At 43.0% G+C, this 12266-nt stretch overlaps 1 protein-coding gene across 3 annotated transcripts in view; it reads right to left on the bottom strand.

Annotated features, from left to right (window-relative positions):
* The window catches only part of DIAPH2 (diaphanous related formin 2), a 1729654-nt gene that overhangs the window by 1145328 nt on the left and 572060 nt on the right, over positions 1-12266 (bottom strand). For all 3 annotated transcript variants that reach the window (XM_077286525.1, XM_077286526.1, XM_077286527.1), the window contains exon 18: positions 7874-7988. In XM_077286525.1, coding sequence (XP_077142640.1) covers positions 7874-7988 — 115 coding nt within the window. The remainder of the gene's footprint in view (positions 1-7873; positions 7989-12266) is intronic.

The following is a 12266-nucleotide window of genomic DNA, read 5'->3' on the forward strand; positions in this document are numbered from 1 at the left end:
ATATTCTTGTACATAGGAGGCAGTATTATAGTAGTTATATTCTTGTACATAGGAGCAGTATTATAGTTGTTATATTCTTGTACATAGGGGCAGTATTATAGTAGTTATATTCTTGTAAATAGCAGTATTATAGTAGTTATATTCTTGTACATAGGGGCAGTATTATAGTAGTTATATTATTGTACATAGGGGCAGTATTATAGTAGTTATATTCTTGTACATAGGGGCAGTATTATAGTAGATATATTCTTGTACATAGAAGCAGTATTATAGTAGTTATATTCTTGTACATATGGGGCAGTATTATAGCAGTTATATTCTTGTACATAAGAGCAGTATTATATTAGTTATATTCTTGTACATAGGGGCAGTATTATAGCAGTTATATTCTTGTACATAGGAGGCAGTATTATAGCAGTTATATTCTTGTACATAGGAGGCAGTATTATAGTAGTTATATTCTTGTACCTAGGGGCAGTATTATAGTAGTTATATTCTTGTACATAGGGGCAGTATTATAGTAGTTATATTCTGGTACATAGGGGCACTATTATAGTAGTTATATTCTTGTACAAAGGGACAGTATTATAGTAGTTATATTCTTGTACATAGGGGCAGTATTATAGCAGTTATATTCTTGTACATAGGAGGCAGTATTATAGCAGTTATATTCTTGTACATAGGAGGCAGTATAAGAGTAGTTATATTCTTGTACATAGGAGCAGTATTATAGTAGTTATATCCTTGTACATAGGGGTCAGTATTATAGTAGTTATATCTTGTACATAGGAGCAGTATTACAGTAGTTATTTTCTTGTACATAGAGGACAGTATTATAGTAGCTACTTTGTGGCAGACAGAAGGCGTTATAAGCCTATTACAGCATAGTTATATAAAGCTATATTCTTATTATCATAGTAAATATGTTTTGTCATTGACGGGTAGAGCTCATGTTATGGCTGATAATGCTTAGTTCTGAATATATACCATACATATATACATATAAACACATTATATGATCTGCAGGCAAAAGCAGCCGCAGTGCAGCAAAAATAGAAGAGAAAACCAAGTCTCTTGGTGCCGCTTGGTCATTTTTGTAAAGACTAATCTTTGGAAATCCCATATTAAACTTGTCTTTTAGGTAATTACAGAGTCTTGTCTTGAGTGCATTTGCTCTCGCAGAACCCCAGAACTGCTGACAACATCCTGCGCTTTAAATAGTGATTGATTGTTAATTATTAGTCCTCATCATCCATCATCATAAGCTTTTAAAGCTCCTGTCAAATTAAGTGAGGTCAGTAGACCGTATTTAATTGAGGATTACAAAAACTCAGAGATGCAACGATGTGATAAACAAGGCGGCAGGAAAGCGTCTCGTTATCAATTAGAAAAGGTTGTTGTGACCATTGTTACTGAACTGGGCTCCTGGTGCTGGGTGCCATGTAGCGAGGAGCCGGCAGGCTTGGCGGTGGGGTCGTGCCCGCCATGTCCACACATAGGGCCACACCAGTGCTTCTGCACATGAAGCCGAGGCTAAACTCTAATCCCTGAAGGTTCCTGACATTATTCTGAACTGATTGAGTTTCTTCAGAATTTCAAAACAATTATTCAGCAAATCTGAATTTTGGATAATGTTCTCTGTGACAAGCAACAAAATAATCGCGAGTGTCTAAGAGGAAGTCCAGGTCTCAACCGTGGTCATGGATACAAGTATTAACCTATAAAGACTTTGTGCAATAGAGACGTTAGGAACATTAATCTTTATTATTGACATATAGGTGATAAATCTGTACGTGGAGACATCATCCTACAAGTAGCACCTGTGAGGCAGGGAGGGGGGTCATATGCGAGGGTCGATATGTGTCCCCCAAGATGTGGACGGCGTCCTATTAAACCCGCTGGAGTACACTGTGGTCACAGCAGGACGCCTGTGAGTCACAAGGCAAAATAAAAGAGTGGATTGGGTCCAAGTAGAGACTCAGTCAGATTTTTAGGAAAAGCTGTTAAGGGCTTTTATTTTTGGAGAGATTTGCAGGTTTGGTAGTGGGGCAAATCCCTCCCTCCACTCTGGGTTTTTTGGTAGTGGCTCTATGGCCACAATTCCATTTAAATCTCTCAGTTTTTTTGCATTGGGTGTAACAATTTGGAGTCTGCAAGCTGCAGAACAGGAGGCTCTGCGCAACCCAGGACTGTGTGGAGCTAACACAGCATCAGGGACTTCCAGGCGGTCGATGCACCCAAAAGACACAGCGGTGCCATTGTCCACGGCAACGGGTTCTGAGTTCGGGACTGTGTTTACGGACACCCGGCTGGGTTCTAGAGGACATCACTCCTATGTGTGAGTCTTTGGACATTAAAGACATTTGCTTTAAACTTTTCTGTGGTCCCTGACTGTCGCACTGCACCAACCCTGCTGTACTACACACCCCATAAATGAGGGGGTATATGTCCATTAATTCTAATATATCCATTAATGGTACATAATATGTGCACAAGTCCTGACACGTCCACGTAACGGACCATGCAGGGACAAATGGTGACAATATGTAGCCAGTGCCGTATTCAGGAGACATTTCTTATAAGATTAATGCAAACATATCCCTCATTCCTGGGTTGTTACCTGTAGGACGATGTCTCTATATACAGATTTATAAACTAATTTGGGGAATTGAAGTCTTTCTTTACAGGTTTAATAATGCACTTCTTACTGGCTGCCATTCACTGTATTTTCACGGCCAAAAATAAACTGTTATTGTCACAATCCATTTTTGGATTTGTGGCAGATCTGGTTTCCCTCAGATTAAAACTTTTTTCTTTTCAGGTCATCGGGGGTTAATGCAGTTTTTCCCTGGTGGACGCTGGTATAATTGCATTGCTGCTGGGTCAGCTAATGTGGGTGTTGGCCACTCCCACCACCTTGAAGAGGTCACCTGATGCATCAGCTGACTGTCGGTGTTGGAGAACATTCTGTAGGGACCAAGTTGGAGAAAGGAGCTCCCTGGTGCAGTTGTGCATTTGCTGAGTTTGCTTTCCTGGTGCCTTAACTCTGCTGTTCGGTGCTTTGCAGCAGAGGGAGCTAAGTGTTGCACGTTTTGTTTACCCTGTCTGTCCCTTTTGGTGTCTGTCTTACCTTACCTTTTGTCAGATTAGTGCAGCGGTGGGACCAGTGCTCTCACCTGCCAGTTCCCTACTTAGGGATTAGAGCAGGGTAAGTGAGGGATTAGGTTTCCTGCTCGGCAACGGAGTGAAAGAACCTGTATAGGGACGATAGTAACATCAGGGCACATCCCCAGGTTGAGTGCAGGAGGTGACCATTCCTCCATTCCCTATTGCCAGGGCCCACCAGTGTTATTGTTTCCCCAGTGTTCCCTGGTGTGTTTGTGCCGTCCGTTGACCAACCATTCGTGAGTCGAGTCACACTGCTTCAGTCACATCGTGACATTTATATTCCCCTCTCTTTGTCGTCTTCATATGTGTCCCAGCAGGGTCTCTCCTCCCTGGGCTTCCAATTAGCTTCTCTTCCTCCATATTCTACCTCCGGGTCTTCTGGTGGTCTATGCCTGCTCGGACCTGGCTCCTTACTGTGATGGGGAGTGTGAAGCATAGCAATGACGAGCATTACTTCCCACATGACTATGTGATGAGCGTCACTTCCCACATGACGAGCGTCACTTCCCACAAGATGAGCGTCACTTCTCACGTGATGAGTGTCACTTCCCACACCACGAGTGTCACTTCCCACACGATTAGCGTCACTTCCCACATGACGAGTGTAATTTCCCACATGACGAGCATCACTTTCCACACGACGAGCGTCACTTCCCACATGACCACGTGATGAGCATCACCTCCCATATGACCACGTAACGAGTGTCATTGCCCACACGACGAGCATCACTTCCCACATGACGAGCTTCACTTCCCACATGACCACGTGACGTGCAGCACCTGATGGAAGACAGAGAGACAGGAGAGGGGTCGATGGGAGGACAAGGCAGGTGCTTTGAGGGATGAGGAGATTTGATTCTTTTAATCTCCCCATGAATGAAGTGAATCTGCCACAATCTAATTTGGGGAAATTCACTGAACTCTACTGGTGAATGTGTTCAGTGCCGTTATTTCTGTGTACTCCTGTACATTGGAGGTCTCCTGTATATGGCGGCAGTGTAGGGGGTCTTCAATATTAAAGAATCTTGAGGCTTGTTCCCCTCCAAGCCTCTAGAATGATTCTTGGGCCCCAGCTCGCTCTGAGTAATACTGCACTGTCTGACCCATCTGTTTGTGGGCTTTGTGCTAGTGGTCACCTCACCGGCCCCTACAGCACTTGCCAACGGACTCAGGTACTCGGCTCCTTTTATAGAGGAGGAAATCTATGGAAATCTGAGTAAACACAGAGTATATAATTAGCAAAATATAAAAATAGAAGAATAAGAGTGCTGCATCGAGGCGTCCGCAGAACATTACACATCTACACTAATTGCCACTCTGGGCCTTGTACACATCTGCATTCATGCAGGAATTTCTACTCATTTGCGGGAGCAGACGTCATTATTTCTAAAGTTTTCCACTTGTTTAATTACTAGTAACCCCCATGAGGGCGGCCTGCCCAGTGAAGCCTCCCATCTACACCGTGTTAATTGGGTTCCGCCGTGGTCATCCTCACGCCATAAGTTCTGTCCACTTCTCTGCTCGGCACATTTCAGGACGGAGATAAATGTGGTTTCTTGATCCAAGCAAGATTGGAGACTTAGAATCCAGTGACACAGCGGGTGCACAAAAATAAATGAACAAAAAACAACAGAAAGCTACAGATGTGAGAAATATAAGGTAGAAAACAAGATGCAAGTCAGCGAAAAAGAGAGAAATAAAGACTCTGAATACAGGAACACCGCAAAAATGCATCAGGTCACAGATTTAGCCTTGGACCTTGTGATGATGAACCTGATGCTATGTAATACTCAAGACTCCGATTTATTGGACTCGGGGGGGGGGGCTAATGACAATGGAGAATAATCAGCTTGGAGAATAATCAGCTTCCAAAGGGTGTAAAATTTATGCAGCAACAAGTATCAGAAACAAAGGATTAATTGATGACTGATAGATCGGTGATGACATTGATCGGTGATTACATTGATCAGTGATGACTGACAGATCGGTGATGACTGATAGATCGGTGATAACTTATAGATCTGTGATGACTGATAGATTGTAATTAACTGATATGTTGGGAGAATCTAACCTCTGGGACCAGCATCAATCCACAGAATGGGACATTTTATCTCCATTAAAATGGAGCAGAAGTTTGGCAGCCGCTCCATTCATTCTGTGCAAGAAATAACTGAGTACAGCGCCCCCATAGAGCATGAATGGAGTGACAGTCGGGCGTCCAACCTGCCACTCCATTTCAACAAGAGTAAAAGTGTCCCGATTTTTATAAAAATTTCCCATTCCACAGATCAGTGCATTCCCAGCGATCAGACTCTGGCTGATCTGTAAGTCAAGCATCTTGTGAAAAGGTGATGACTTATTTTCGGCGGATAACTTCTTAAAATATTTGAGAGTCATTTTGTGGAGACACAGCATTGTATCTTAATTAACCAGACATCTATTTTTAGCAAGCCAGAAAGAATAGACTGTTATCTATATGTTGACTTTTGAATTTATGTGTTTCTTTCTGGTTGGTCAAGAAAACAGACTTTTGCTTGTGTAAGACTGTAATATTGACTTGTAAGTTGACATTTGATGTAACATATTGAGCTCTTATCCTTGATGACTAGTGATGTTTACTGATATGCTAACTATACCCTGTCCATGCCAGCCACTTTGTTGGCATTCAAAACAGAGGAGGAAAATATATGCAAATAGATTACATAATCAAACAATTTGAGTTGATCTTATCTGCATTACCTGTAAATTACTGAATGAAGGACACTTGCTAATTATAAAAAGAGGATTTATGCCTCTGTATAGAGAGATACAGAGACAGTCAGAGACATCCAAATATCCAAAGCATCAGAGACAGGACAGCAACCAAGACATCATGGCACCATCACAAGGGACACCGATTTATTATTCTACAGGATTCCAGCTTAGGAGACCTCAGCTTTGGCTGGAAGAATACACATCTGCTCCATTGACCATCACAAATCCATGGGTTCGTTTGGAGAAAGCCAAGATTGGGACCCGCCCATAGCCTGGCTCCATGGAGATGTTCAAAGAAGCCAGGTGGTGACTCTCTGGTCAACTGGCCTTGTACCTCAATGGACTGTCATCTTCCTACGCTTGTCATTACCTCCTCTCTGTGTGCGTGCCACAGGTGGGGTAGTCGGCTCTGGAAGATGAAGCCAGGTTGTGACGCACCGGTCAACTGGCCTTGTACCTGAATGGACTGTCATTTCCTATGCTTGTCGTTACCTCCTTTCTATGTATGTGCCATAAGTGTGGTAGTCGACCCTGGAGCTCTGAAGTAACAGCTGCCATTATCCTGGCGAGACAGCGGAAAGGTGAGACTCTGTAATGTGCACCATCTTGGGGTATTGTGCTAGGAATGTTCTATGTGTTATCTGCCTGTTTTGTGGTTCAATAAAGCATTGCGCTAACATGGGGGAAAAAACAAAAAAAGGATAAAATGTAACTTTTAATACAAACTTTTAAAAACGAGACATACAACACTTACAAACATCACACACAAAAAAAGTGCACATTGCATTAACCCAAAAGATGAACCCCCGTCTGTGTGCCTGCCTGGCTGCGGAGGTTGGCACCCTATATCAACCCACACGAGAATGGCACCCCTGCTCACCGACGACTGACCCTATTGTCCTGTCGTGCCCTACCGGTAAGTGCCTGCCAGCTGATAGCTGATACACTCTCACAACATGGAAAGATAGTACCCCATAGTGTAGGTCAGGAAAAGCAGGCAGTGCATCTATATATGTATATATGTCCAACCAGGGAAAGGGAATGAATTGCTTTACTAGATATAGATAATGTATATCATAGAATTGATAAGAGAGCCCCTCTCTCTAAACTGTACCTCTGCTGTTCCCTACCTTTCAGCGGAGGTTGGCACCCTACTTGTCAGCGGATATGGCATCCCGCTCCACGATGGCTAGCCCAAGGAGCCCCACTGATGTACAGGCCACAAGAAAGTGTCTAGGGGGAATACCCATTAAAAGTGGAGCAGCACAACTTAACCATGTTTAGTTCTACAGATAAATCATAAATTCAGTTAGTATTGGGAATGGATATGAGAGGGGTACTTATCAAGCATAGATATCCTGGATATAGATACTGCATGTTTTCCTGACCTACACTATGGGGTACTTTACCGGTAGGGCAACACAGGACAATAGGTTCTGTCGTCTGTGAGCGGGGGCGCCATTCTCGTGTGGGTTGATGTAGGGTGCCAACCTCCGCAGCCAGGCAGGCACACAGACCAGGGTTCACATTTAGGTTTAATGCAGTGTGAACTTTTTTTCTGTGTGGTGTTTGTAAGTGTTGTATGTCTCGTTTTTAAAAGTTTGTATTAAAAGTTACATTTTATCCTTTTTTGTTTTTTTTTCCCATGTTAGCGCTTATTCCAATACCCCCTATATCTAGATTTTACATTTCAATAAAGCATTGCCACACTGTTTTACCCTAAGTAGCATTATGCCCACAGTAAAAGGAGAGCAGGAATTCGATGGAAAGATCCCTGGTCCATGCGGTTTTGGCGAACGAACAAGGGCGCCCCCTAACCCCCGGTGTCTCAACACATATTAATTGTACACTAAGGAGGCTTTAAGACAATCCTACAAATGTACACATTTAGCACTTCTGTAGAGTAGGTGGATTCACATGATCATGGTGGACACAGCATTATGGATCTTACCTTTCTGATGTGTTGCAAAAGTCTGAGCCAATTTTGAAAACAGACCGGGGTATTCAAACTTTTCTTCTCGGGCCTTCACCCAAAAAGAAGCCTCTGCCAGCTCCTGCGCTTCCACCTGAAGAAGAGAAACGAAGTTATAATGCACAATGTATCTGATGGATATTCATTAGGGGGCGTCACCAACAAGGGGATTAGTGACAGGAGATATTATCAGGCTCAGCTCTTGGCTTGGGGGTCTCCACAAGCCCCTGACTGAAAGTGCATGAGATGGTACCTGCAATTACAGCGCCCTGCAGCCACGAACTGGACATGGATAAAAAAGCCTCAGAAATCCCCTTTATCCTTAGATTATTATTATTCATTTTTATAGCGCCATTTATTCCATGGCGCTTTACATGTGGAAGGGGCAATTATAGACAAGTACAATAAACATAAGCAAAACAAGGCACACACAATTACAGAAGGACAGAGGACCCTGCCCGCGAGGGCTCACAGTCTACAGGGGATGGGTGAGGATACACTAGGAGAGGGTAGAGCTAGTTGCGTGGCGGTACAGCAGACTAAGGATCACTGCAGGTTGTAGGCTTATCAGAAGAGGTGGGTCTTCAGGTTCTTTCTGAAGGTTTCCGTGGTAGGCGAGAGTTTGATGTGCTAGGGTAGAGTTCCAGAGTATGGAGGAAGCATGGAAAAAGTCTTGTATGTGTGAGAAGAAGAGATAAGAGGGAAGCAGAGAAGGAGATCTTAAGAGGATCGAAGGTTGTGTGTGGGTAAGTACTGGGAGACCATGTCACAGATGTATGGAGGAGACAGGTTGTGGATGGCTTTGTATGTCATCATAGTAAGGGTTTTGAACTGGAGCCTCTGGACAATAGGAAGCCAGTGAAGGGCTTGGCAGAAAGGGGAGGCTGGAGAATAACGGGGAGACAGGTGGATTAATCGGTATTAATCGGTTGTAGGATGGATTGGAGTGGTGCCAGAGGGCTAGAGGGGAGTCCAGAGAGTAGGAGGTTGCAGTAGTCGAGGCGGGAGATGATAAGGGCGTGCATTAGTGTTTTGGTGGTTTCATAGTCAAGGAATGCACGGATCCGGGATATATTTTGAGTTAGAGTCAGCAGGAGGAGGCAAGGGCTTGGATATATAGCTTGAAAGAGAGGGCAGGGTCGAGGATCACCCCGAGGCACTGAGCATGTGGGACTGGGGCAAGTGAGCAGCCATTGACATTGATTGATAGGTCTCGTGAAGGGGCAGAGTGAGGTGGGGGAAAGATGATGAATTATGTTTTGTCCTTGTTTAGTATTAGAAAGCAAGCAGAAAAGAAAGCTGAAACAGCAGACAGACAGTGTGGGATTTTGGTCAGTAAGGAAGTGAGGTCAGGTCCGGATAGGTAGATCTGCGTGTTGTCGGCGTAGAGATGATACTGCAAACCGTGGGATGCTATGAGCTGTTCCAGGCCAAAGGTGTAGATGGAGAAGAGTAGGGGTCCTACGACTGAGCCTTGGGGTACACCGACAGACAGGGGGCGAGGTGAGGAGGTGGTGTGTGAGTGGGAGACGCTGAATGTCCGGTCTGTTAGATATGACGAGATACAGGATAGGACCAAGTCTGTGATGCCAAGAGATGAGAGAATCTGTAACAGGAGGGAGTGGTCCACAGTGTCAAAGGCAGAAGACAGGTCCAGAAGAAGGAGGACAGAGCAGTGTCGCTTGCTCTTGGTGGTTAGTAGGTCGTTGGTGACTTTAGTTAGGGCAGTTTCAGTTGAGTGATGTGGTTGGAAAGATTGTAAGCGGTCTAAGAGGGAGCAGGAGGAGAGGTGGGAGGACAGTTCAAGATGGACATGCTGTTCCAGTAGTTTTATAGCATAAGGGAGAAGAGATATCGGGAGATAACTAGACACAGAGGATGGTTCAAGGGAGGGCTTTTTGAGGATGGATGTGATCGACGCATGCTTGAAGGATAAGAAGAAGACACCATTTGTAAGTGTCCCAATATTCTAACATTTTCATTTCTTATTATCTTTACTCCAATCCAAACACTCCTGTAAGTGTTGGTAAGCGATGGCTTGGTAGTAACTTTCAGAGAATGCGCCATGTAATAAGGCCTTTATTTGAGGCTATAACCTTTCATGGCTGCCACTACATACTTTAGGGCTTCATAACTGAGTTTCCATTCAAGAACTGGAGAAGGATGGATCTCTTTTTTCCATTTTGGTGATGGCTGATCAGTGATTGACAAGAAACGACGACGCAATACCTGAAGGTTCTGGAATCAGAGTTACAACGTGGAGTAACAAACTCCAGAAATAGTTTTAAGAATGAGGCGTGTGAAGTAACACGGTCACAGCTTCTAACATGAAACTTGTTTCTTAACGGTCTCCTGATGAACGGCCGAGTCTGAAATGATCTGTTACTTTGCTACAGTGGTTTGGGCAGAAATGACCTAAATATCCCATCCCAATCTCTAAGTCCTACATGCTTTCCCTTCTCTTTGAATATTACCTTAATGGCTAACGGCAGTTTAGGACCATGATTCTCACATGGCCGAGTCATTTCATCTGAAGCAAGTGCAAATCTACATCTACATGATGAAAAAGAATAAGAAAAAGAAAAAATGAGTATAAAAACTGTAGGGTGCAGTCCTCAGATTATCTCTGGACTAGAGGACAATCCAGGCTCAAAACGCATTCCCTCCTGCCTGGAATCCTTAGTATTCTGCCCTGACAACCCAATATTACTTCTTGCCTCTAATACAGAGGCGTCTTTTCAACCAAAGGTTGCAGGACATTTTCTCCACTTTCCCTTTTAGACGATATTGCTATGTACCATGACACAATGTATAAATTGTTCATTCGCTGGAACGCAGAGGCCAAGGTGGGATGAAGCTGAGAACGAGACAAGAAGCTTCACCAGTAAAATGAAGACTCTGCAGGATTTCATGGTGTCTACAGAAAATTTTTAACCAGAGACCATAGAAGTCATGCTTGCACTGGCGACTTCCTCACATATCTCTTGGTCTTAAATGTAATAGTTCTTCATTAATGAGTACATGTCATTACATTTAGTGACAGAATATCCGGTCTATTAACACCATTTTTCATGAATGTTCATTAAATGACCCAAGGACGACCTTGCTGGAGCAGACAGACATAAAATATACAATTCTAGCATTAATTCTTTATGTCAGGTTTCCTCAAGGATTATTTCACATTTCTTAAATATATCTAAGCTGTATGGTAAATTAGAGAGAATTGCACACATTATAGGTGTGAGAAGAGGGTGAAAAGACATATGGAAATGCAGAAATATTGGTGAGGTATAGACTGCACTCACTGGCCTGGATCAACCACATATAACAGGAAAATGCAAAAATAGAGACAGTTCATAACAGATGATACCTAAACATCAACACTATATAAAAGTAGACATACTGGGAGAGACACAAAAAGACAAGCTACAAGAGACAAAAGAAGACAACCTACAAGAGACAAAAGGAGACAAGCTACAAGAAACAAAAGAAGACAAGCTACAAGAAACAAAGGAAGACAAGCTACAAGAGACAAAGGAAGACAACCTACAAGAGACAAAAGAAGACAAGCTACAAGAGACAAAAGAAGACAAGCTACAAGAGACAAAAGAAGACAAGCTACAAGAAACAAAAGAAGACAAGCTACAAGAGACAAAGGAAGACAAGCTACAAGAGACAGAGAGACATCCTACAAGAGACAAAAGAAGACTAGCTACAAGAGACAAAAGACAAGCTACAAGAGACAAAAGAAGACAAGCTACAAGAGACAAAAGAAGACAAGATACAAGAGACAAAAGAAGTCTAGCTACAAGAGACAAAAGAAGACAAGCTACAAGAGACAAAAGAAGTCAAGCTACAAAAGATAGAGGAAGACAAGCTACAAGAGACAGAAGAAGACAAGCTACAAGAGACAGAAGACAAGCTACAAGAGACAAAAGACAACCTACAAGAGACAAAAGAAGACTAGCTACAAGAGACAAAATAAGACTAGCTACAAGAGACAAAAGAAGACAACCTACAAGAGACAAAAGAAGACTAGCTACAAGAGACAAAAGAAGACAAGCTACAAGAGACAGAAGAAGACAAGCTACAAGAGACAGAAGAAGACAAGCTACAAGAGACAGAAGAAGACAAGCTACAAGAGACAGAAGACAAGCTACAAGAGACAAAAGAAGACAACCTACAAGAGACAAAAGAAGACAAATTACAAGAGACAAAATAAGACTAGCTACAAGAGACAAAAGAAGACAACCTACAAGAGACAGAAGACTACTAGCTACAAGAGACAAAATAAGACTAGCTACAAAAAACAAAAGAAGACAACCTACAAGAGACAGAAGAAGACAAGCTACAAGAGACAAAAGAAGACAAC

The sequence above is a fragment of the Ranitomeya variabilis genome, chromosome 2 (assembly GCF_051348905.1).
Source record: "Ranitomeya variabilis isolate aRanVar5 chromosome 2, aRanVar5.hap1, whole genome shotgun sequence".
NCBI classification, from domain to species: domain Eukaryota; kingdom Metazoa; phylum Chordata; class Amphibia; order Anura; family Dendrobatidae; genus Ranitomeya; species Ranitomeya variabilis.